Genomic DNA, 27387 nt, shown 5'->3' on the forward strand with positions numbered 1-27387 from the left:
CAAAATCTGCAAAATATTTAATTATAGTTAATTATTTTAGCACTGACTTGAATAAGATATTTCACATAAAAGATGTTTACATGTAGTCCACAAGAGAAAATAATAGTTGATTTTATAAAAATGACCCTGCTCAAAAGTTTACTTACACTTGAATTGTTTTGTTGTTGTTGTTTGTTTACTGATAGTTGTTTATGAGTCCTTTGTTTATCCTGAACAGCTAAACTGCCCGCTGTTCTTCAGAAAAACCCTTCGGTTTACACAAATTCTTTGGATTTTCAACATTTCTGTGTATCTGAACCCTTTCTAACTGGTTTGAAGATCAGGGTAAATGTAACTTTTTTTGTCTGCTGGGAAACATGTAAGTATCTTCTGTAGCTTAAAAAAAACTGAAAAAAAACAACAACTAATATTTAGGAAAAATAAGAAAAATGTACACATCTTCATTCTGTTCAAAAGTTTACACCCCCTGGCTCTTAATGCATTGTTTTTCCTTTTGGAGCATCAGTGAGTGTTTGAACCTTCTGTAATAGTTGCATATGAGTCCCTCAGTTGTCCTCAGTGTGAAAAGATGGATCTCAAAATCATACAGTCATTGTTGGAAAAGGTTCAAATACACAAAAACGTTAAAAAAAAAAAAAAAAAGAATTTGAGGATTTTTCTGAAGAACAACTGTTCAGGACAAACAAGGGACTCATGAACAACTTTCACTTAACAAAAAAACAGATCAGTACTAAATAAAAAATAACGTGTTTTGTGTGATCCCTCTTATTTTGGTCAAATTAACATTTTGCAGATTCTGCAAGGTGTATGTAAACTTTTGAAATCAACTGTATATTGGGAAAATATTAAACAAAAATATGAATAATAATAATAATAAAACAACGTTCTGGCATTGATTTTGATGTACGTTAATCAATATTTATGTATATAGTCTATTGTCTGATCTTCTGCACTTTTTAAGTAATCTTTAGTTAACTGCTGATAGTGGTTCATGGAGAAATGAAATACCTGCAGATATCAGCAACTTGAAGTTCAGAAGCATCACTGTAAGACAACAACAGAAGATAAATGATTAAATCACTTTGCAATGATAATCTTAGTCACTCACACTATTCTCAACCCTAAATTGAACCCAGAGCTGTTCACATGTCTAAAGGTGTAACTATACATTAGTGTTCACTGTGCATCTGATTTTTTTCAGTTTATTTAGATGAAAGAAACTTACAGGTAAGCAGGAGGACACTGAGAGAGAACATGGTTCGGCTGTCTCTGATGATCAAATGCAACCTTCATCAAACTTTTCAAACTTCATCATCCTCTTCCTGTTGTGTCAGAAGCTGTGAAAAACAAGAAGTTTCAACACCTCAAACTTGTTCCATAAAACACCACAGTATGTTCAGTGGAAAAACTATTACAAGCAAACCAAAACTGAGAAATCCTAATGAGAGTCCGGGAAATGCTGTGCATGAGCGTTCAATGTAAATATATCTTTAGACAGCAATGCATTTATTTTATGACTGAAGATTTTAAGCTGTTATGGTCACTGATGCAATCCTGATTTCTAACCAGCAGATGAATTACAGCGATCTGCCCATTTATGTGGAAACTCATTGCTGTTATTTCTAAACATTTGTGCATTTGAACTTTGTTAAATGATTGAGGGTTAAACAATGAGCCAGCTCTCTCACTAATATGATTAAATGCTTGCTAACTTCATGTTTTATATTTGTTTTAGATAAATCCATATTGTTTCAATCCATATTTAGAAACTGAAATCTATCAGTTATATTAGAAAACACCTACTGAATGTTAAAAAGTCAAAGGCCCAGGTTTGTCACCACCACAGCGAAAACAGTAGCTTGAAAAGGAACTGATTTGTGTCATTTTTGTTATTCAGCAATAGAGGATTATATATGCTGGTTTATGATTGTTTTTATAGCTTGTGTGATTTTTCTGTGTGTAGTATTGTTGTAGAGTTAAATAATAGTGTTGTGTCTGAGTCTAGTGTCAAGTCCCAGTTTTTAATCAAATCAGCAGAGGTCATTGAAAGATAATCATTGAAATTATCTGATTAAAATTCTGCTAGATTTTAGTCAGCATAAGCATTGTTACAATAAATGAGCAACTCACACCATAGATCAAACTGAACAAGAACAGACAACAACATGATGATACCTGACCTATCAACATTTTTTCTTGCTGATTTTACTACAACAAAGTCATAATGGCTAGAAAAAACATTTGAAAGTCAACAGTCAAATAACCCAACTAGTATCAACATCTAAATCTCTGTTAATCTCAATAAGACCTTTTGTAAATGTATGACAGAAATAAAGTCAACCTGGTTTACAATAAGTGAAGTTGGTAATGCCATTTTTGGAGTTATTTAATAAAGTTGGAGCTTCATCAAACAAAGGCTGAGTTTTTATTTTCAACCTAAATTTGACATCTGAGCAACATTAGAGTCCACATCCAATGTCCAATGGGAAGCTTCCTGATTAAATCTTTATTAGAATGTTAGAGGATAATGTTCTAACAATGTTATCAATAAACATTTTTAGAATGTTTTTAGATAATGTTTAGATAATGTTTAACTTTTTAGGAGAATATTCTGGGAACTAAAATAAAACTTGCCACTGAAAACATTACCAGAACATGGCATAATGTTCTCGGAACATTCATAGAACAAAACATTTCTAGCTGGGCTGATCCTGTATCCACAACAACAAAGGGTAAGTTTTTATTGGGAATACTTCACACCTTCCATTGCAGACTCCAGTGTGTGAATTGTTTTGTCAGTGCTTGATAGCCCTGATAGCAAACAACCATTAAATCAATGCTAAAAATGGTTGGTTTGTCAGTGATAATTGCATTGAAACAATTTTTTAAACATTAATTGCAGGTGCAAAAGTGATATTAATTTAATGCCATTAACATTGACAAATCAACTATTTTTAACATTGATTCAATGGTTTTGACCTGCCCTCTTGCTATCTGGGACAGCAGTCCTCTCACTTGTCTGGGCAGCCTCTAGAGCAGCAGATCAATGATACCCCATGCAAGCTTGTATCCCTCTTCTTCTCTGTGGCACCAAACCTTGTGTTATTTAGCAGTCTGATCCTCAAAATCGGCAATTCTCACCCACAGACTCTGAAACAGAACAAGCAGCACTAGGCTTCATTCGATTAAAATGCACAACACTCTCAGAACCCCCCTGCCATTTCACTGCTACTCCAGACACATATTTATTTACAGATTAAAACTTCTGTGTATTATTTACCTCCAACATAATGTCCACTAGAAGACTACTTCCTGCACGGTAAGAAATTATAGTCTGACTTAACCCAGATTCCACTCCACAATATATGTTTAATCATGCTCATTTCCCAAAATGGCTTAATTATTATAGAGAAGAAGAAAGTCAACAGTTATGTTGTTTCTAGACCATTTGGGATAATCACATCCTGAGCAAAAGGTGACCAATTGTAGAATGGGAGCGGGTGTGAGACATGGAGAACCATCTCAGACAAAGGGTGTCAGACCTTAATTAACATACAGACCACAGCTGTGACGAAAGGAGCAACTTCATTTACATTAAGAGTAATAAACTGTAACTGAGATTAGGTTTGAAAAAAAGGTTTGAGATTAGGATATTCTGGGTTCATTCTGACTCCGTTGAACCCAAGGTACAACATGTACTTTGCCACTGCTATGCTGCAATAAACATCTTCATCAAGATCTTCTACGTCCTCTTCACTTTTTCCTACACTGAAGACTTTATAAAGTGTAAACCCGGTGCTTGTCTGTACACTACTATGACAAACTAACCTAAGGCTGCAGCCTATCACAATTAATCTGATCATCATCCACAAAAAGCAAAAGCATTGATAGTAAATACCAAAAATGTCTAAAACACCCAAAAAAGTTTTTGAAGTTCAAAAGAAAAATGCAATTTTCTCAAAAGTTTTATTTTTGTGTAGTCATTCAAATCTAAACCTGTACCGAATAGACCTATAAATTGAATCAGATGGTCAATGTGCTGCAACGTAACAAGTAATTTGGTAGCACATTTCACAAACAAATGTGATTAAACCAATCATCACTTTTTTGATGAAATCAGAAGAATCATAAAGAAAATGGTCACACAGATCTGTTCATATTCACACTACAGCTTCCGGTGTGGTGGTGGCAAACTTGAGTTGCTGCTTCTTTTTAGTATTCAATGCATATTGTCATATGCAAGTGATGTAACTGAGTTTCTCCATATGGAATGAAAAGATTATATATGTATAATCAGGCAAAATTAGTGAGTTTAACCATATTCACAAGAGGTGCATGCTGGGAAGTTTTCATTGGTCACTCATTAACCCTTTACTGGACAAAGAAATCACAAAGCCTGCAAAAGGGAGCTCATTAAAAACTAAACTCTGTTACATCTTATTGAACCTCTTGAATTTCTAAAACACTTTTTTGAAAGCTGAAAATTAAAACACTAGAACTCTGGAACTTATTTGTTATTTAATAGTGTTGTGTCTGAGTCCAGTGTCGAGTCCTAGTTTTTAATCAGTTGAGCAGAGGTGGGACTTTCAAAGAGTTAAACCCTGCGGTTGCATTCGGAAGGGCTAATCCCTGTGCCCTAATCCCTTCTAAGGAATAATCCTTAGAAGTGAGAGCTTCGAAGGGTTGAAGGGTGTAGGGAACCAAATAACTGTTTCTTGAAATGCCCTTCTGAGTCATCATGCCATGACCACACAGAGGCACCGTCATTATGGAAAGAATCAGCGCAAAGGGCAAAATAGGGCATGGTTTCCTCCCATTGACAGACAAACAGACAGACACATGACACACATGCACAATTTTTCCCCCCAATCCATTTCAGTGCAAACTCCGCCCCACAGCTGCTTCTAAATGTTTTATTGATTGTGTCAATCAGAGTGTTGATTTTCTACTCTATGCTACAAACAATGCTAACCCCTAAATCTACCCCACACCTGACCCTAACCTTAACCAGTGAAATTGACTGCATGGTGGGATTGGCGCTGAATAGCGTGGCAGATAAACAGTTAATAAGATTATGCCATATAAGATCGCTGGGACGTTCTGTAACTCCCCAACCGGACCTCACCGGACAATGCGTCACTACACCCTCCTACCCTGCGAATTTCAAGTCCCAGGATGCCCCTGTTTCTTAAAACAAAGCGATAGAGTAAAACCTTTCCCCTGCACTGCACTGGAACGACTCTCAGGTGATTCCCGTTTACATCATTAAGCAGAGGTTCTCCATTAACTCCAGTCCGAACACCACTGGCCACAAGCTTTTCTGCTTTCACTGAGCATATTTATTTATGTAGCATATTTTATTTTATTTTAGAACAACTAGAAACAATGTCTAATTTATAAAGTTTTATTTTGAAATGTAAGTCAATAACAATTGGCTGAAGCCAGAGCCAATGGTGAAAGTCTTTGCTCATCAAGACCCCGCCCCACTTTGGAGGTTATGCCCACTTTTGGAGTTCCCGCCCCCATTTGGAGATCTCCGGTCTGCAGTTATACATACTTGGAGAGATCAGACTCTATTTGAAATCAGTTGGACAGATCACTACATGATCACATTGTTAACATTGTTTTGGAGTTGAGCGATGACATCTGAGCAATGTAAGTCCACATCTAGTGTGATGAGAAGATTTATTACAATGCTAAAGGATAATGTTCTAACAATGTTATCAATAAACATTTTTAGAGTGTTTTTAGAGAATGTTATCCTACCTTTTAGTAAAACATTCTGGAAACTAAAATAAAACTTGCCACTGAAAACATTCCTAGAATGTGAAACATTTTTAGCTGGGTTTCTTAGTCAATGAAGGATAAGTTTGGCCAATTATTTGCACTTCATATGTTAAAGAATTAGGATAACTAACATTGCATTGTTGCAGTGTCTTTTATATGTGTAAATTAACAATGTGTACCCTTTCTATATTCTATATCCTAACACTTGGTAAATGATGATAAGGTAAAGCTTGTGTCAACATGCTTTAAGAACAAGACACACATGCACCTCTTTTGCATTTGCAAAGCATTTATTGTATGGAAAATCCTACAACATAATGTATAAGCGAGGTCTGTAGAAAAAGTAATCATATGAGAATAAAAGACACTGATTTTATCTCCACACAAAGACGGAATTTGGATTAGTATTCTACCATTACCCTTTTTGCCATATCCTTACAAGAGGAAATACCATTTAATATTAGATGCATTAATATTTAAGAAACAGATTTAGTTTCAGCACATTTAAAATAGAAGAGATGCTGATAAAGAGCCCAGATCCATGAGATCAGCTGTCGTTCTCTGCAAACACAAACATCAACAGTAATGAACTTAAGCAAGAACAGAATACACACCACAGGTCAGGACACTCATCTCATTGTTACAGACCAAACTTGAACCTACATTAAACAAAAAGGTGTTGTAAAGCAGTAGAAAAAAAAATTGTAAATATGAAATAAATGATCATGACTTTAAAAAGCATATAGAAATGAGGACTGGTAATGGAAGGGGGCAAGTCAATAAGATGTTCAGGTGGCCCAGAAACTAGCGGCACCCCTGACTGGCTTATATATGTGCTTTGCCTTGTGAAGAAGAAGTACACTTTGTAATGAATGTGCACTTGTACTGTATATCAAGTGTAAAAATTGTGTTTAAAAATGTTAAAACTGTATATTATCTAATTAATAATAATATAATTAGTAATTTTAATGAAATAAAAAGTAGCCTACACTTTTAAAAAGAGCACTCTGTAATGTCAAACTAGATGTTTTACTTTAAAGTACATTTTATATTATTTCACTTTAATCATATTTCAATGATATCGGAAGCAATTATTCAGTAATGATGTAAGTGGGTCATAAAATGCAACACTCTTAAGTCCAGCTAATTGAATCTAATAAAATCTACACTATAATACATTTTCATTTAATTGTAATTAGCATGCAATTAAATGTTACAAAACATCACTTTAAGTTCATAGTATATTCTGTTAAAGTATCCTTAATAAGTAACCTTTTAAAAAATATATGCTAAAGTGTACTTTTTGGGCATGCAGGGAAGAAATAACATTTCATTTGAACTTTGACTAATGCTCCGTACTAAATAAGTACGTTACAAAAGTCTCTTAATAAGTCTCTTATACTTAATAATAATAAATACTCACGAACTGCAGGTGGGAGGCAAAAATAAGAGATTGCGAGGTACTTGTATGTGCCAACGCAGGGATCAGTAAAGACCATATGATTTGCAAACACCTCACAACTTTCCAGACCATTGCAGCTTCACATGTCAAAAAAGGAAGGTTTACATTAGTTTTTGTATCTTTATCCCATTGAACAAGAATATGTTCTAAGAACATTTTGTTACCTTTAAGCATTATTTCTGGATGCTCTCTAAATGTTTTAAATGTTTCAAAAACATTTTCTTTGTTATGCAAATCAAATTAAGAGAATGTTTTAAATTTGATCATTTTATCATTTTTTTTCTCTAAACAAGTAGTAACATTTGTAGAAGTTAGACTAAAGCCTGGAATACACTATATGACTTTTAAAATCTGAACAGATTTATTTTAAAACACTAGGCACTTAGTGGCAAAGGGAAAATGTGCATCATACACTACACGACAGAGGATCATACACTACCAGACTTGAAAGTTTTCTGATGAAACATGCAGAAATATGTACCTTGTGTATTCCAGGATTAACATCCAAAGATCATAAAAAAACATCCCATGAACATTTTATAAATACCATCTTTGTGCTGATGTTTTGGGAATGTTTCCATCTATTTATCTACCTACCTTTTGGACACAAGAGACAGTGCATTAGGTGAATAGCAGTTGGTGTTTTGGACCTGTTCAGATGGACGTCCTTCAGAGCAGGTGGTTTTATCTGTACGTCCATAGTTTGCAGTATTTATCTGAATCCTACCATTTTCTACATGGAGATAAAAATATAGCATTACTTAAAGTAATCCATGTCACACAATGTCTCGAAACAAAGCGAAAGATGTGGAAAAACTGCTCACCACATTTCAAATAACTGTATCCATAATGACAGGTCACACTTGTTTCTGGAAGAAGGACAGAAGACATTCACAGCGATGGAAATGATAAAGAACAGAAATTGGAGGAAGAGAGAGAAAAAAGCCAAACCTGCCGGGATGCAAATGTAGTTGGTAGTGTAGTACTTGTAGGTGCCATAACATGGATCTCTTGGTGCAAGTCCTTGAGTGTTTAACTCACACTGTCTCAATCCATTACACCTGTTTAAAAATAAAGACATAATATAATGAAATATATACTGGTAAGTAGAGTAAACAACAGAGGCATAATTCTACCCATAATTCTTCTGTCTGGAATCACAAGCAAAAAGACAATGGGAAATGTCTTACCGTTTAGAGACTGCAGGAACATCCACTGAACATTTAGTATTAGATGTTTCAGATGGTGGTTGCCCAACGCTACAAATCAGGCTGCTTGTGCGGCCACACGTCGCTGATCGTACACTGATCACACCAGTATCTGAACAGAAGAACATCATAATGAACTACTGTTAAAACAACAACAATAATAGCAATAGTATCAGTAAATAACTTTAGTTGATTGTAAAACATCTTACCACAACTGAGATGCTGGACATTCCCATCACATGTAATTACAGTCTCTGAAAAATTAAAGACTGCAGCTTTAAGGTATTATTTGTCATTTGTAACAAGGTGAGATTAACAAACAATAGGTAGAGAATAATAAACTCGATACTACATTGGGAATACTAAATAATAATAATAACAGTAGTGAAAAGTAATGATATACAGTATAACAAAACCCACTAACGCAAGCAACAACTAGGTCTAGTAACATTTGCTTAGCTGCTGATTGTTGATGTGGTTCATGGACAAATTAAATACCTGCAGATATCAGCAATCTGGAGTTCAGAAGCATCACTGTAAGACAACAACAGAAGATAAATGATTAAAATCCATGTGTAATGCTAATCTTAAACTCATTTACGTTATCCTAAACCAACTGAGAAAAGAGCTGTTCACAGTATTCACTGTGCATCTGATTTTTCAGTTTATTTAGATAAAAGAAACTTACAGGTAAGCAGGAGGACACTGAGAGAGAACATGGTTCTGCTGTCGCTGTCAAAGGTGTATGTAGCTTCTGTTGACCTGATTCATATTTATATGGTCTGTTTTGAATGGAAAGACATCCGTGTAAAAAATTTAAGGTTGAGCAAATACTTACTATTATTACATAGGAACTTCCTGGACACGAGTACAAATATCTTCACACATTTCACATATTTTTACACCGGCTTTTTTATTTAGTCTTAGTCTTTATCTTAAGACTAAAATGCTTAACAGTCTTAGTCACATTTTAGTCATTTGAGTCTTTCATAGTTTTAGTCTAGTTTTAGTCGACAAAAATTCATTGTATTTTTGTCAACTTTTAGTCATTACTTTTAATCAAACTGAAGTTACCAGCATTTATTTTGGTAACTATTTTAGACTTCAAACAAAAATAATCATTAATTCTTTAGACAAAAATAAAAGCTTATGATAAATTTGAATCAAGGATTGAATTTGGGAAAACTTGAATAAATTATGACAACTATCCGTTTAACAGTATGGAATAAGGAGTACTTATTATTATTAGTTGTTATTTTATATACAGTGCCCCCCATGAATATTGGCAACCTTGATTAATATGAGAAAAAGCAGCTGTGGAAATAAATCTGCATTGTTTATCCTTTTGATCTTTCATTCAAAAAATTCACAAAGTTCTAACCAAGTAAAACAGTGGAAAGTGAGGACAAAATCTCATTATGAAATAAATGTTTTTCTCCAGTTCACGTTGGTCACAATTATTGGCACCCCTAGAAATTCTTATGAGTAAAATATCTCTGAAGTATATTCCCATTTTTTTATTTTTTTTACAGCAGGGTGACTGGGAACATGAAATTGTCCAGCCATGACTTCCTGTTGCAAAAGAGTGAGAAAGTGTCTGTAAGAAAAGAGCTACAGCATTGAAAATCCCCATTCCCACCATCAGGGCAATAATTAAGAAGTTTCAATCAACTAAAGATGTTACAAATCTGTCTAGAAGAGAACGTGTGTCTAAATCGTCATAATGGATGGTGAGAAGGAGACTTTGAGTGGCCAAAGACTCTCCAAGGATCACATATGGAGAATTGCAAAGATTAGTTGAGTCTTGGGGCCAGAAAGTCTAAAAAAAAAAAATTCAAATAGTCTCTACATCACCACATGTTTTTAGGAGGGTTTCAAGAGAAATCCTGCTCGCTCATCCAAAAACAAACTCCAGGATATTTAGTTGTCAGACATGACTAGAACTTCAAACAGGACTTCTATGGTCAGATGAAACTAAACAAAACAAAACATACAAAAATGCTATTAAAAAGAGACACTTTAAAATTAAGTTAATTTAGATTGTTTTGCTGTTATTGGATGTCAAGTGGCAATAAATAATGAATGAATGTCATTACTGATGCCAAAAAAAAAAAAAACAAAAAAAAAAAAACTGTAACATTAATAGCGGGAGCAAAAGTTATATTTATTCAATGTCATTAACACTGACAAACCAACTATTTTTAACCTTGATTCAGTGGCTGCTTGGGGGTAGCACTATTAAAACTTGTTCTGGCGCAGTTCAGGGCTGGTTATAAGTTAGTATTTGGCTGAGATTTAGGCCAGTTATGGCTCATGTGTGGCTCATGTCTGTAGTCCAGATCTGGGCCACTCAAGGGCTGTAATTCTTTGCTGCATTTGGGCCGAGTATAACTGCTTGCTTGAGCATGTCAGTTGCTATGTGGGATGAAGCTTCTGCCATGGCCGTCCCAGTTCCCTGACCTGAACCCTTTAGAAAATGAGTGGGGTGAACTGAAGAGAAGCACCAACATGGAGCTGGGAATCTGAAGGATCTGGAGAGATTCTATATGAAGGAATGGTCTCTGATCTCTTGTCAGGTGTTCGCCAAACTCATCAGGGATTATAGGAGAAAAGATTATAGAAGAGCTGTTATCGTGGCACAAGAACATTGCAATAATTGAGTGCCAATAATTGTGGCCAACGTGAACTAGAGAAAAAAAAATAATTTAAAAATGATATTTCCCTCACACTTTCTATTGTTTTACTTCAATGAAAGGTTAGAATTTTGTGATTTTTTTTATTAAAGACCAAAAGGATAAACAATGCAGATCTATTTCCACAGGTATTTCCACTATCAAGGGTGCCAATATTCGTGGAGGGCACTGTATATATATAATTTATCATTTTTGAATAAGAGGCACAATAAGACTAATACACTAGAGATACAAATTAACCTAATTTTTCAGATACAGTAAGTTTAATTAACATGTAGGCTATACATTTATTTAACATCTTTTGTTGGTTAACATTAGTCTTTTGTTGGTTAGACAGATAGGTATTTGGAATGCCGTCCCTGTAAGACGGAAGGCATGCATGTAATACTGACACATTCAGTTTTTACCCACCTGTTTATGTTCACTTAAGCCATAACTTACATACTTTACGTGGGATACTCAACATAGTAGATATTTGGACTACTGTGTGTGCGTCTGAGCACTGAGAATTGATCACGCGCTGTCTGAAAACAGAAGAAGTGGAGACTGCGTGAGAAAGCGCAATTCTGGTGTGTGTCTATAAGCGAGATGCCGCCTTTACCGCCTTCACTAACTTTAAGTTAATCGACGAATTGTGACTACCGGGGAAAACAGGACATCTGGTGACTCTATCCCTAGCTCTTCAGGTGCAGAGGCCATTGCTTTAGATCTCAAGTTCACATTTTGGTAACCTATCTTTCCTTTACGGCTGCAATGCTGAGACTAGACATGCAAACGCCCATTATCCAATTGCAACCTATTGACAGAGACGAACATTTTGAAAGAGGACAGTAAGCCTATAGGATGTATTTTCAGCGTCCGGTAGTCCTCAAATAACATTGTCGTCAGGTCTCCTCTTGTTAACGAAGAGGTGGCATAAATTTCTTCATACTTTTTATCATCAGATATTAGTTTTAGCTCGTCAACGTCTTGTCTTCGTCACAGAAAAAATGTTCGTTAACAAATATTTTCCGTTGTTGTCTTCGTTGACGAAATTACCACTGCAGTTATGGTATTTAATTCAGTGGAAACAACTTGTATGTATAAAGTTAAAGTACACTACACTAAAATGCTGTTTTAACAATTAGCACAGCTGAACTTTAAATAAAATACTGTATACAGCCACCAAAATGCTTCCCATAATACCTGTAATATCCTCACCATGTTCTGGCAAACACTGCATAGTTTTTTTCTCATGTTTACAGTGTAGCTGTTTTGCATGTTTATCCAGTTTCTGTTTGCCTTACACATTTCAAGGTTTATCCGTATTTATACAGTCTTATCTCACTTATCTTATCTCACGCTTCATAAAGCATTCTTTCTTTTCCTCAAATGCTTCACTAAACTCATCTGAAAGTATGGGTCAATTACATATAAAAGTGTAACAAATAAAAATTCTAGGAAATAATAATAAAAAAATTATGCGAAACTACTTCATGCGGAAGCCCATTTCCGCCATGTAAGAAAAAATTCATGCCCGAAAAAATCAAAATTATATGGAAGCCCATTTACGCCACATCATGCCTAAAAACGTGTAAATTATGAAATATTTATGACTTAAATACACAATTATGCGATAAAAAGTTCATATTATGACTTTAAAAGTCATAATTACAAGATAAAAAAGTTGAAATTATGGCATATAAAGTTGAAATTATGACTTTAAATTGAAATTATGACTTAAGAAGATAAAATGATGACTTACAAAGTCAAAATTATGATTTAAGTTGAAATTGACTTAATGACTTTATAAACAAATTTGTATGGAAGCCCATTTCTGCCACTTAAAAAAAAAATCAGAAAATATGACATATTTAAGTCATAATTACGAGATAAAAAGGCAAAAATATGACTTAAAAAGTAAAAATTATGCCTTAAATCATACACTGTAAAATCTAATTAGTTGGCTTACTTAAAAAAAGCATGCAAAAAAAAGCATGCAAACCGATTGCCTTAAAAAAACTAAGTAAAGTGAAATAGGAATAGTATGTTGTACTGACAAATGCTTAGTTTGTATAGTTTACTTACACAAGAGTTCTAGTAACTAAAAAAGAACTGTAGGGGGTACTTAATCATTTACTATAGGCTTACACTTGACTCATGCTGCATTCACGCCATGTCGTAATTACCGTAATTTCGAGATGACAACATGTGACGTTCTACTCGGAGCTCCTCAGAGTCGGAATTATGCTTTTCTATGGCAACACTATCAACGCCTAAACAGAGCCTGTGGTGGTACAGTGGTCATGTGGTACAAGCAGCTCTCAGAAGACTCCCAGTTCACAAGTTGTTATTACGAGTTCTACGAGGACGTGAACGCTTTTTACAAGTTGGAAACTCGTAATTACGGGAACTCCGATATGGCGTGAACGCACCTTTAGTATAGCTACTCACTGACTCCCAGAGTGCATTGCGGCATGAATAAATTATGCAATTGCTTTGTTTTACTGTTGTTGTTCTTATTTGCTAATTTTATTTACTGACTTGTGTCAGTAGTAGCATAACAAAAAGAGAAAATAAAACAATATAATGGTTATTGTCACAATTAATAAAAATAATTAAAATTGAATTGTTACCATTGTTGTAACACTTGAGCACATCACCACAAATATTAAAGGATTGTCTCAACACAATAATGTTTCTGAAAGTGTTTATAAAAAACAATGAAATTGTCAAAGATTATTAATGAATTTAAAAAAAAACACATTAACAAAAGAATTACAAAATAAAGCCAGTCAGAAGATAAGAAATAGAAGGTTACTTTAAAGCAGTCTACTTATTTTTTCCCTTGAAATAAAAAATTATGACTTCATGTTGCATTGCTGCATCAATAAAAAGAAAATTATAAGTTCCAAGTGCCCAGCGAAAAGGGAACATTAATCACTATAATGGCAGATCAACAATTGCCACCTCAAAAAAGTGATTTTCCTCTTCTGCTGTTGTTATTTTGCAAATTAGCAACATATTAGTGCACTGCTGCCTCTCACTGGTTTATTAATGTTATTGGTTCCTTTGTGGCTACTTGAATATTTTAAGTAAGTGTCACTCAAAGCAGTAAGTGAATTGTTTTACTGGCTTGAAAGTGGCTGTAACTTAATAAAACCTAGCAAGTAGTGTTGTGTCCGAGTCCAGTGTCGAGTCCAATGTCGAGTCCTAGTTTATAATCAATTGAGCAGGTGGGGTGGGACTTTCAAAGAGATAAATTAATAAGATAATTAAGTGTCTAATCACTAATCACTAATCACTCTGTTTTATAAAATTACATACATTATTAGAGAAAGGTCTGATACAGGATGTCAAGAGTCAAGAGTCCAACTAAAACAAATACTGATCTCCCTGATGGTGGCATCATTTTAACCAATAAAACATCAACATCTGATCCTCTGTAATTCTCAATAACAGCAGGTGTTCATCACTAATGCACAATCAGCACAATCTGGTAATTTGATCAGTGTTTATACAGTCTGTTGTCTGATGTGACAGTCAAATTTGATAAAGAATCTTTGGTTTTCCCCTATTTCCTTAACCTTGTTAAAAACATCCTTGTATAATTTTCGGGCTATCCAAAACAGCAAATACCTTTATTTTCTTAATGACAGAAGTGTCCTGAGAAAATGCCAAATGTGCTGCACACAAAATGAAGTGTAAACAGTACTGCACTTTTTAACAACATGCCCCATTATACGCAAGTTAGATAAACATTTTTCTCATCTCAACTCGCATGGTAATTTGATGCAGTACTTATTTTAAAGGCTTTTTTAAAAGCTGGAATTGTTGTTGAATGTTGGTACTATAAATTAATGAATGATATGGATTTAAAATATATATATATATTATTTAGTATTAAGTTAAGTTTAGCATTAGTATTTTGTATTGTTTGAGGCTTTTTATGTTTGTAGGATGAATTTTATTTCATATTTGAAACAAGAAATGACGAAAACAGTAAATAAAAAACCTTTGTAGATATAATTCAGTGGAAATGACTTATGTATAAAGTTAATGTATACCACACTAAAATGCTGTTTTAACAATTAGCACAGCTGAACTTTAAATAAAATAAACAGTAAACAATAAAGAACCTTTGTAGATATAATTCAGTGGAAACGACTTCTTAAATAAAGTTTGTTTCTAATAATCAGTCTCTCTCTCTCTCTCCTTCTCTCTCAATTCATTTCAGTTCAACTCAAGTGAGTTTTATTGGCATTTATTGACTTATGCAGTATTGCCAACCTAGCTAACAATGTTTTGTTCTACGAATGTTCTGAGAACATTATGCTGTGTTCTGCTAATGGTTTCAGTGGCAAGTTTTATTTTAGTTCCCAGAATATTCTCCTAAACCATTCTCTAAAAACATTCTACAAATGTTTTCTGATAACATTGTTAGAACATTATCTTCTAACATTCTAATAAAGATTTAATCACGAAGGTTCCCATTGGACATTGGATGTGGACTCTAAAGTTGCTCAGATGTCAAATTTTGGTTGAAAGTAAAAACTCAGTCTTTATTTGATGAAGCTCCTACTTTATTAAATAACTTCAAAAACAGCATTACCAGCTTCACTTATTATAAACCAGATTGACTTTATTTCTGTCATATATTTACAAAAGGTTTTATTGCGATTAATAGAGGTTTAGATGTTGATGTCTGTTTGAAAGTAATAGCCTAGTTTGATGTCACCATTACGGTGAGGAGCGTATGCATTAGTTGGGCAATCTGACGCTTTGGTTTTTAGTTCAGCTGCTGTAACTAAATGTGTTATGTAAAAAACAGTTAGAAAAAAGTTCATTGCATGATTTTGGTTATATGCTGAGTAGTTACCTGGTTTTGTTCAGTATAATCGGTAGTCTCATATATATATATATATATATATATATATGTAGCCAAACAAGAGTATAAAATGCGGTGAACTATTAAGGCCCTGATAAGACAGAATGTGTTTTTGCAGTGAGAGGCTCCTATTTTTAATTGGTTTCTATTGGCAGTGAGTGTTATGTGTGCTGTTTATGCGCCACAGCGTTATTTTAATGACAAATGTCAAGAGTGTATTATTGTAGAACGAAAGTAGATTAAAGGGGTCAATCAACGATCGACGACAACGATCACATGTGTTTCGGGTTTATTCTAACATCCTCAAATCCAATAATACTCACCAATCTGTGTTTTTAGAACATTAAAAGTGTTTTTACTGTAGTCGCAATGTTATATTGAGTCAGATCTATTATAAAATACTGATAAAAGCATATATAACCCCACTTTATTAGTATTTAAATTGTATATGTTTATGTTGATCATTATTTTTTTTTATTTTTGTTCAGATGGCGCTGTATTAAGCAGTATATGAAACGTGTTTCTGTTGCTCATGAAAATGCTTTTGAAAAGTCTGTGTATTTGATAAATATTGCATTTAATTCACTTCATCTGTGATAGTGCATGCAACACCACGAGCACTTCACTAATGAGAGCAGAAAGTGTCCGACTTGACGCCTCCGTTTTCAACTCCACCCGCAGCTGCTCTCAGCTACTCTCGTTGATCGCCATCTGTAACTGTGGATGAGGTCGGGTCACATGACCAGGAAGTTAAATAGATTTGAATATTTCAAAAATTCATCAAAAATACACAAAATCATATTTCCAATCATAAATCTACGCTATCACTTTTTATTAATTTAAAACATTTGTAAATAAAAGTATTCATTTCTTTTTAAAAAAGAGACAAAGAAAGAATATAAAATTACTGACCCCAAACTTTTGAACAGTAGTGTGAAGTCAAGTGTTAGTGAAAGATTCCTGAAAAACAGTCTCATAGGTTCCAAAAAAATTTAACAACATTGATAATAAATCAGCATATTAGAATGATTTCTGAAGGATCATGTGACACTGAAGACTGTAATGATACTGGAAATTTAATTTTGCATCACAGAAATAAATTATATTTTAAAGTATATTAAAATAAAAAAAAACAAAAACATTATTTTATATTGTAATAACATTTTGCGATATTACTGTTTGTTTTTGTATTTTTGATCAAATAAATCACTTAAAAACCATTAAAAATCGTATTGATCCCAAACGTTTGAGCGGCAGTGTGTCTGCACAACAATATTAACAATCCAGGGTCTTTCAGTCCAGATGAAGTGCCAAGTCCAACAAATTATTTATTTTTTTATTTTTTTATTTTTTTGCTTTTAAGTTTGTAGAGAACACAATAGAATCTGGTTTATAATAAGTGAAGCTGGTAATGCTGTTTCTGGAGTTATTTAATGACGCTGGAGCTTGACATCAAACAAAGGTTGGGTTTTCACTTTCAACCAAAATTTGACATCTGAGCAATGTAAGTCCACATCTAGTGTGACAGACAGCTTTATTAGAATGTTAGAGGATAATGTTCTAACAATGTTATCAATAAACATTTGTAGAATGTTTTTAGAGAATGTTATCATACCTTTTAGCAGAACATTCTGTGAACTAAAATAAAACTTGCCGCTAAAAACATTCCCAGAACGTGAAACATTTCTAGCTGGGATGGTATTGTACTAAATTAGTGTAGCATCTGGACCAACCAGACATACATTAATTGTTACATTTAACAAATAGTCTTTAAACCCAACAAGCCAGCTATATGCGGGAGCTCTGGAGACAACCCCCCCAAAGCAACTAACACCCCAAAAGGGCTCAGTTGCCAGGCTGCTATCTGATAAGAGGTTTTATTGCCCAGAGGAATGCACATTTGCCCATGCTACATTTCTCTATAGGAAAGGCACAATGCCTGTAGAAATAGACTCTTTCCTATTCATTCACACACAAACCTTTCTTTGACCTTCCTATCGCACATAGCCCAGGTCACTGTGTACAGTATTACTGCATTGTATTTTAATTTTGTCTGTTGTATTTTTATTTGTCTTTCTACTGTTTTATGCATGCGTTATGATAGATGACTAGTCGTATAACCCACCTATGCCATGTTTGGTCTCTTTGAATTCGTATTTTGATTATCTAAAAAATGGTGTAAATTAGATGTTGATACCTATGCAACATATTAGTGTTTTAAGAAACCTTACTAGTTTTTGCATCAACACCCAATCGAATTACATATGCAAAATACCATGCTCACAGACAAAGAGTCATAAACTTTCCCTCCAAAGGTGAAAGTTACCATTGGTTCGTGGACCTCCTGGAGGCACAGCCTCCAGAGAGCTTAAAGGCATCAAACGATTGATCGCCTCTCTCTCTTCACTTCACTCTCTCTTCACTTTGCTCTCTTCTGCAAAACCCTCCGATTGCAGTCCGTGTGGAGGAACCCACGGGAAGCCTGAGCCAGCACAGGGCGTGCCCGGCGGGCCCAACAGGCCCCAACATACAGAGCTGTGGCTCTCGACCACAAAGAGCCAGACATTTCCACTCAATCCTGGAATTCATCTTCATGACTCACCTCAGTCACCTCTTCAGGACTTCCCTAAGCACGCACCAGGCCTTGCGGCCTTGTCTTTCCATTCCCCAAAGATTACAGGACTTCAGCTGGGTCCCTCTCAGCTCTTGGTTCTTCTTCAATTTTCACATGGGAAGAAACTCCCAGTCACCATAGAGTCAGAACATCTTTGGAGTTCATCACTCTTCAGACCCGGAAGAACGTGATCACGATTCCAAAACCACCACTGCTCCAAACCATCAAGACTTTCAGCCGAGACTGCATTTGGACACTTGTTCAACGACCAAGGCAATGCAAGTATCTTACATTTAACTAAACAAAACAGAGGTTTAGTATAAGCTGTAGACAGCACTGATGGTTTCACTCAGGTGGTTAACTGACTCTTTTCACAGCTTTATTTCCTTGTCTCTCTCTAACTGCTTCTCACTGACCCTTCCCCCATGTATGAGTGATTTCATGTTTGTTTGTTTAGATTAGTTATGTGTTAATCCTTCGTTAATAAAACTCTTGTGCACAAATTACATGAGTGTTGATTCTGATTCTGCCTTGCAAATTAATGTCCCTTTACGATTCTGATTCGAGCTACGTGCTCTAATGCAATGGTACTTTAAGAAAGTTATTTTCTGTGGCCAAGAAAATATAATTTCTTAGAGTTGATATAAAAATTATACTGAATGTTCGCTGGGTGAACAGATTAGGTGATGGAAAATTAATTCTGCTACAGTTACTACTGGCAGCTGATATAAATAATTGTAATTAATCATAATTAATTGTAATTATTTATATACATTTCCCTTTGAGCTAAATTTGCGACATTAGTTTTAATCATTTAACCCTTTAACTGTCACCCCCCCCAGTGGGACGCCTAAGTTTACTTCAAGATATTACAAGTAAATCCTTATCTAATCATGACAAACTATACATCGTTGGAAAGGTCTAAGACTCCTAAATAGATATTTTACCATATTTTTGTGATAGAAATTATGTAGGAAAAGTAATAGATTAATATATGTCAAGAATGCAACTTATAAAATCTACATCATAACATGAGTTCTGACCTTTGTCACAAAAGACTTTCTTCGTTGCCCTTTTCCCTTTCTCGCTTTAGAAATCATAAGAAATTATTTATCAGCCATAAGAAATTTATTATCAGCTCAAAACTTAAAATCTCAAAATTCATCCTTTTAAAGGCATTTTAAAATCAGACATTTCAGTACCACGGAAAATGTACATCAAAATCACATTACAAAATGTTTTCATTCAAAAATTATAAAAAATTTAAGTCTGGATAGTGCATTTTTATGTCTGCTTTAAAAAAATTGGTGTGACAGTTAACCACCACAGTGTCTTGTCTCCTTTGGCAAAACGCATGATTCGTGTCGAGATTGATCTAAAATAAAATAAAATAAAATATGCTACATAAATAAATATGCTCAGTGAGAGCAGAGCCCAAAGCTTGGGGCCAGTGGTGTATACGGACTGGAGTTAGAACCTCTGCTTAATGATATTAACGGGAATCTCCCGTGAGCCGTCGCAGCGCAGCGCTAAGGTTTGTATTAAGAAACAGGGGCATCCAGGGACTTGAAACTTGCAGGGTCAAAGGCTGTAGTGACGCTGAGTGTAAATAAAAATGTCCCATTGTCTGGTGAGGTCCAGTTGGGGAGTTACGGAATGGCCCGGCGATCTTATATCGCATTATTTTATTAACTGTTTATCCACCATGCTATTCAGCACCAATCCCACCGTGCAGTCAATTTCACTGGTGAAGGTTAGGGTCAGGTGTGGGGTAGATTTAGGGCTTAGCATTGTTTGTAGCATAGTGTGGGAAAATCAACACTGTGATTGACACAACCAATAAAACATTTAGAATCAGCTGTTGGGCGGAGTTTGCACTGAAGTGGATTGGGGAAAAAATAGCGCATAAGTGTCATGTGCCTGTCTATCAGTGGGGGGAAGCCACGCCCTATTTTGAAGCTCCCACCTCGTTTTGGATTTTCCGCCCCCATTTGGAGATCTCCTATTTTCGGCTGTCGCAGACAAAAGATTGGCATCGTGAAACAATCGTGGCTCCTAATTTGCGGTCCTATGTCGTACAGTGAGAGAGGTTCAAAGACAGCCTTTATCGTGGTCTTGTGAGCAAAGATAGCCTACCATCATTTTCTGACAGTTTTAGAAATTCGCCTGATCATCGAATGATGTGTGTGCTGCCACTGACCAACGTTTACTGATCTTCCAATAAAAATACGATATGAAATAAATGCGACATGGCGCTAAAACTTAAAACTGCTTACCTCAAGCTCTTATTCCTTCTTCTTTCGCTGCTTCCAATTTTGTCAGCACACATAAAAACTACAACTGCCAAAGTATGATTCATTATGCTCTTTTTGTTTACCACTAGCGCATGCTGATGATGTTATATTTTTCTATAGTAACTTGTGTTGTAGCCTATGAGTCAATAGGTGTCATCATCGTACAGTTTACATGCACGTTGTACCCAAGTTTATTAGACCCTTGTCGCACAGTGTGATCGGCAATAATCTTACTGGATTGCTAAAATCGTGCAGTGTGTAGAAGGCTTGAGAGTGCAAGTCTGAGAGTGCAAGTACAAGTCTGCAGTCAGATCCTATTGGCATAATTTACTCATGCTGCAATGCATGCTGGGAGTCATGGGTGAGTTTTGTACTGTGCTGGTACCCAGCATGCATTGCAGCATGAAGCTTTTGATTTTTTTAGATTGTCACCATTGTTGAGATTCATATGCTGATTCTTGAGGTAAGTGGAATAGGATTCTTAGATGTTCTAAATAAAATTGTTTGTATATCTTTATTTTTTGGCTGGTAGAATATTGGTGAAAAAATAGAATGAGCTGTAGAACTTAAGTTCCGTTGGAAGTGAATATGTTACTAAACGCACTTAGAGAACAGACAGTTGGAGTATTATTTGAAACGCAGTGTGTGGACTTTATACACTGTTAATTCACAATATATAGCAGGAAGCTGTTTTTTGAAAATGACATGTTACCCAGAATGCACTGTTTTAATGGAAAACAGCATGTTGCTGTCAAAATTTGTCTGTTTTTAAACAGCAGTTTTTAACAGTGTAATGTGATGGGAAGCTTTATTAGAATCTTAGAGGATAATGTTCTAACAATGTTATCAATAAACATTTTTAGAATGTTTTTAGAGAATGTTATCCTACCTTTTAGCAGAACATTCTGGAAAGTTAAATAAAACCTGCCACTGAAAACATTAACAGAAAATTTCTTGCTGGGAGGCTAGCAGCTGTGCTAACTGAGCAGCCCACTGTTCAACTAACAACTAATTTGAATGCATGCACCGTCGTTTTGACACATGACCCCATGTAACAATATGACTTCACTTACCTGTTTTAAGATGTATGACAATCATGTAAATGGACAAACTGAGCCTGGTGACATCATTGCCATTGAAAATGATGCATGGTATTTGGACGCATACTCTCCACCAAAGTTAATTGGAGCAATTGGAAACATACAAATGGACAATGTAAAGTCATGTTATTTATATATATATATTGATGATAGGTTGGGTTGAAAATGCGCAGTGTTGGATTGGACTCCAGGACCAGGGTTAGTAACCACTGCAGGAGAGACTGTTACGACCAACAAACATACAGAGTGATAGTTAATGTAAGACTTTACTGAAGACATTATTTATCTACTACGCCAAAAAAAATTAAATTAAAAAATATATATATATTGAGACAAAAGTTACAAATTGCACAATGCTTATTGCCATAATGGTGCCATTAAACCAAGCTATTACTTTCAAACAGACATCAACATCTAAACCTCTGTATATCTCAATATAAACTTGTGTAAATGTATGACAGAATAATCTGGTTTATAATAAGTGAAGCTGGTAATGCCGTTTTTGGAGTTACTTAATGATGCTGGAGCTTGACATCAACCAAAATTTGACATCTGAGCAATGTAAGTCCACATCTAATGTGATGGGAAGCTTTATTAGAATGTTAGAGGATAATGTTCTAACAATGTTATCAATAAACATTTTTAGAATGTTATCCTACCTTTTAGCAGAACATTCTGGGAAGTTAAATAAAACTTGCCACTGAAAACATTAACAGAACATGAAAAATTTGTAGCTGGGAGGCTAGCAGCTGTGCTAACTGAGCAGCCCACTGTTCAACTAACAACTAATTCGAATGTATGCGCTGTAATTTTGACACATGACCCCATGTAACGAATATGCAGAAACACTGAAAAAAAATTATGCCGTTAACTTTGTATACTTATTACAAAAAAAGAAAAAGAAAAATACAAATGTGCTTTGAGACCTGAACAGTCACTAGTAATAAAAGGCACACGCAAAATCAGTTTAAGCTAAACATGCTTGAAAAGTTTAAGATCAACAGTTAGCGTCATGAGTTGCCCATAACTAATTACAACATGAACATGTCTTCATAACTAACCATATATGTTGAATTATATTTTATGAATTGTGTAAATGTAGGTAAAAACTAAAGTAGATCTGAATAACTACATATAGTACCATGTCATGTATGTGACATACAGTACATACATGACATGGTACTGCATATAGTAATTCAGATCTACTTTAGTAGATCTCAGATCATTTGAGGAAATCAAATCATTGAGGAAATCCATTTAAAAACCAATGTATATTAGTAATAAGTCCACTCAAAAGCAAGCAACAGACTTTAGTAATATTTGTTGAAGCATCAACTGACACCAGTGGTGGCTGGTAGAATATTTTCTAAATAGGTCTGTACCACATCCATCAATTTTAGCAAACATCCTTTATGATTTAATGCTAAACAGTTAAAGAAAATGTTTAAGTTAACGTAAGAAGAAACTTTTTGGCCTGCTCGCCAAATAGTTGTATTTCATTTATATTCTATTGAAACTTCTTATAAACGTTGGAAGGCAGTTCTTCTGCCTTTTTAACAACGTCTTTTGCATTTTCTAAATTAACTTCAGCTGCAATCTTAATGGCATCAAGCACAGAGTCAGCTTCTTTTGCTGCTTTGTATCCTGTGATTCCTCCTCCGATCGCTCCTGCAAGAGCAGCAGTTCCCAATATGACACCTACAGCGATTCCTGAACCAGCTCCTGTCTCCACTGCTACTCCTGCATCCACTGCAGCAGTTACCCCTATGCTTATTGCTTTGAATACTTTTGTTAATTTGGCTGCCCTGAATAAAATCACAACAGAGGCCACTGCGACACCGATGCCCAGAAAAGCTCCAATCAGCATCCCGGTAGCAGCTCCTGCAAACCTAATGACAGCAATCTTATTCGCTACTTCTCGTTTCTCTTCTGTAGACAAATTAACTAGGAGCATACTATTCATCACCTCTTGAATTTCTTCCTCTACATTTAACAATAGCTCATTGGTGTACTGGCCATTCTCTTCCACCATCTTGTCGATGGTGTCCAGCAAATTTTTTACCTGAACCTTGTTGCTCCTGTACCCTAAATGACAGTCAGTCCAGTGTTTATTGTCAATGACGTGACAGCGACCTCTACATTTATCAACAAGCTCATGTAGTTTTGGACTTTTCTGAACAAATTGTTCAATTGTTTGACCATTCAGATCATCACCATGAGTAAATAAAAAAACGGCATGTTTAAAGATTTCCTCTCCACAATACTCAACAATTTTATCCAGAATCTCCATTTCTTGTCTTGTGTACCTTTCAACTTTTAGAACAATGACAAAGGCATCAACAGCTGGAGCGCATTCAATAATGGATTTAACGATCTCAGTTTTGATGACCTCCTCCTCAATCCGTGTGTCAAAGATACCAAGTGTGTCAATAACTGTCACTTTTCTTCCACCAACCACCGCAGATCCTGTTGCATTTTTATCTGTTTCAGATTCTGGTGAAGATGCAGTTGTAAAGATTTCTTTACTAAGAATTGTATTTCCACTGCTGCTTTTGCCATCTCCTGTTTTTCCAAGAAGTACAATTTTTCTTTCAGGTTTAGACTCTAATTGAAAAAGACACTCTGGTTAGTGATGAGTACACTCTTAAAAATAAAGGTGCTTCACGATGCCATAGAAGAACCTTTTTTGTCTAAATGGTTCCATAAAGAACCTTTAACATCCAAAGAACCGTTCTGTTTCCAAATGGTTCTTTGTGGTGAAAGAAGGTTCTTCAGATTATAAAAGGGTAAGAAAGAGATGGTTCTTTAAAGAACCTTTGACTGAATGGGTCTTTGTGGAACCAAAAATAGTTTTTCTATGGCGTCGCTGTGAAGAACATTTTAAAGCACTTTTATATTTAAGAGTATATTGTACTGATAAAGAAAATTATGAAACAGATTTGATTCTAGCCTTTGTTTTATTAACTGTCATTTCTTACCTCTCATTGTGCTTGTCCTTTGCTAAGCTGAATTTCTGCAATGTCCAAAATAATATTCAGGGCATTATTGACAGTGCTTCTAAATTTCTTAGATAATAACATCCAGTCATATATTCCATAAAGCATAATGTAATTTGTCAGACAACAACAAATCTCAAAACTATCATATTTCTGTATCACACAAGTTGAAAATATGATTTAAAAAATACTGCAAACAGCATTTAAGTGAGAGAGTAATTAAAGGAGATTTCCCAATTTATGCTACATTCCACTGTTCATTAGGGCCCAATGACATTGTATATGTAATAGCATTTTCTGTAAAGTTGGTTTGAAATAACGCATTGTGCAAAAGTCTAATAAACATGAAATTAATTGTAAGAAGCTAAAGTCTGAATTATCTTAAAGGGGTCATCGGATGCCCATTTTCCACAAGTTGATATGATTCTTTAGGGTCTTAATGAAAAGTCTATAATCAATGGTAGTGTAAAACAACACCCTTTTTACCCTGTCAAAATCAGCTCTGCAAAAATCATCCTGTTCTGGTCAAGGTTGCTTTAAATGTTAATGAGCTCTGCTCACCCCGCCCCTCTCTTCTCTCTGTGGAGTGACAAGCCTGTTTACTTTAGCCGCATTTAGCTGCTAAACTTGCTAACTAGCACATTATTAGGAAAGGCGATCGCAAAGATTCATAAAAAACACTTATACTCACTTCTGCTGTAAGTGAAGCTGGATCACGAATGATTTGCACGAACACAGACGCATTTATGTAGATCAGGAGGCCCATTCCCTTCACAAACAAACGTAATCTACTGCATCTTCAGCGGCTCAGATGTCAGGAGTAAATGACGACCACTATGTTCATTATTACATCCAGCAACACAACACCTCAATCGCTCAATCGGAGATATTCTTGTCTAACTTACATCCCTGCTACCGCATCTAAACAATGGAGGTCGAACTGTTACAGATTTAAGACGGCTCTAAGGTAAGAGCTCATGTCAATCAACTATTGTGTGACGCCACACCAACAGGCATCTGAGAACAGCTCGATTTGAAAAAGGGGATATTATTTTTACAGATTAATTAAAAACCACTGCATGGATTTTTATCATTATAGGGTAGATTTGTACATGCACTGCCAACACACATTAATGTTCAAACAACATGTAAAAGTGAACTTTGCATCTGATGACCCCTTTAAAGTTCTAATTTAGCTAAAGAGGGTTTTTAACCACTGAGTTTATAGTTTTAATTATTTAGTTATAGGCCTATAGGTTTAAGGAAATGTTAGCAAGAAATGAATGAGTAAATTGATTCTCTCAATGCTCAGTACCAATCAAATTACTAAATAACTTATCAATTTATAATATATGTTACATTTGCATTTGTTCATTTAGCAGACGCTTATATCCAAAGCGACTTACAATTGAGGAATACAAGTGATTCATCATAAAGAGGCAAATAAACACAGGACGTGCTAGTAATGCAAAGTTTCAGGTCTTGTTCAGAATAGTTCTGGGGGGGATTAAGGAAAGAGAAAACAAAGGCAAAGTTGTTTTTTTTTTACATGAATATTTTTTTAGTCTCAGGTCTGTCCGCATGACAGTTTTACATTACCAGTATGGAAGGCTGTTGAATAATAAGGGGAGCTTTGCTAAAAATATTGGTAGCCTAGGCTGATTACACTCTATAAAGTGTGCTGAAAATGATCTGGAATGCTGCAGAATGCATTCCAGATCAATGCAAGTTTTTTTTTTTTTTTTTTTTTCCAAAGTAAAAATGGTGGTAAAGTACAAGTAACCTTGCTTTCTGGAATACCCCGCTGTACTTTGGTAATCAACAAAGTAAAAAAAAATAAATAAATTACTATACAAAAAGTTGCTGTCATTGCAAGCATCTATGCAGATATTTACAAAATTTGAACTTTTAACCTCTTAGTAGGTTAGAAGGAAGAACAAAAGGAAGAGCTTCGAACCTAGTAGACGTGTCTACAATTCTTCTGATGCTGTTGCAGTCCAATAAACCCAGTCCTGGTGCAGTCGGATGTCTGTGCCACACACTCAAAAATGGCTATTTATCTTTGCTTCATTGACTTTTTATTAAAAAAAATAATAAGACAGTATAAAAGAATAAATAGAATAAAAGAAGCTACAAAAACTGAGGAGGGCAGAGGTTTCCTCTCACACACACACACACATAAAACATATATATATAGCTGCTTGTCCAATCATTTTGCTATGTTTTTTTAATCACTGGCTTTTTACAAAACTGTAATGTGTATCTAGGTAGATCCAAGTCTCATAGGTTGTATAAGCCATTATATGACAATCCAACACAACAGATTTTCCTCAGCCTTTAGAGTATGTAAAGTTATTCTAAATGCA

The 27387-nt window shown here is 35.0% G+C and overlaps 2 protein-coding genes and 1 non-coding gene across 9 annotated transcripts in view; all 3 read right to left on the reverse strand.

Moving 5' to 3' along the window:
- LOC127169353 (rhamnose-binding lectin) overlaps positions 1-27387 on the reverse strand; it is a 94162-nt gene that overhangs the window by 27148 nt on the left and 39627 nt on the right. Inside the window, exons 1-6 of one of the 7 annotated variants that reach the window (XM_051116661.1) lie at positions 9146-9245; positions 8956-8991; positions 8667-8711; positions 8440-8569; positions 8201-8310; positions 8074-8118 (exon numbers count right to left, since the gene is read on the reverse strand). In XM_051116661.1, the coding sequence (XP_050972618.1) occupies positions 8074-8118; positions 8201-8310; positions 8440-8569; positions 8667-8711; positions 8956-8991; positions 9146-9176 (397 nt within the window). In that variant the 5' untranslated portion in view covers positions 9177-9245. Of the gene's footprint in view, positions 1-1008; positions 1045-1225; positions 1459-8073; positions 8119-8200; positions 8311-8439; positions 8570-8666; positions 8712-8955; positions 8992-9145; positions 9248-27387 lie in introns of those variants that run through there. The other 6 variants (XM_051116662.1, XM_051116663.1, XM_051116660.1 and 3 more) reach the window with 6 other exon arrangements.
- Positions 4022-4126, reverse strand: LOC127170372 (small nucleolar RNA U13). Its single transcript, XR_007828357.1, has one exon. It is a non-coding gene; the product is annotated as a small nucleolar RNA U13 (small nucleolar RNA).
- LOC127169347 (GTPase IMAP family member 7-like) lies at positions 21856-27381 on the reverse strand. The gene is made up of 3 exons (XM_051116646.1): positions 26979-27381; positions 25004-25038; positions 21856-24629 (listed from the first exon to the last, which is right to left on the reverse strand). Exons 2-3 carry the CDS (start codon positions 25008-25010, stop codon positions 23533-23535), a joined length of 1104 nt encoding a protein of 367 aa, XP_050972603.1. The 5' UTR covers positions 25011-25038; positions 26979-27381; the 3' UTR covers positions 21856-23532.

This window comes from Labeo rohita, chromosome 8 (genome assembly GCF_022985175.1).
Source record: "Labeo rohita strain BAU-BD-2019 chromosome 8, IGBB_LRoh.1.0, whole genome shotgun sequence".
NCBI classification, from domain to species: Eukaryota; Metazoa; Chordata; class Actinopteri; order Cypriniformes; family Cyprinidae; genus Labeo; species Labeo rohita.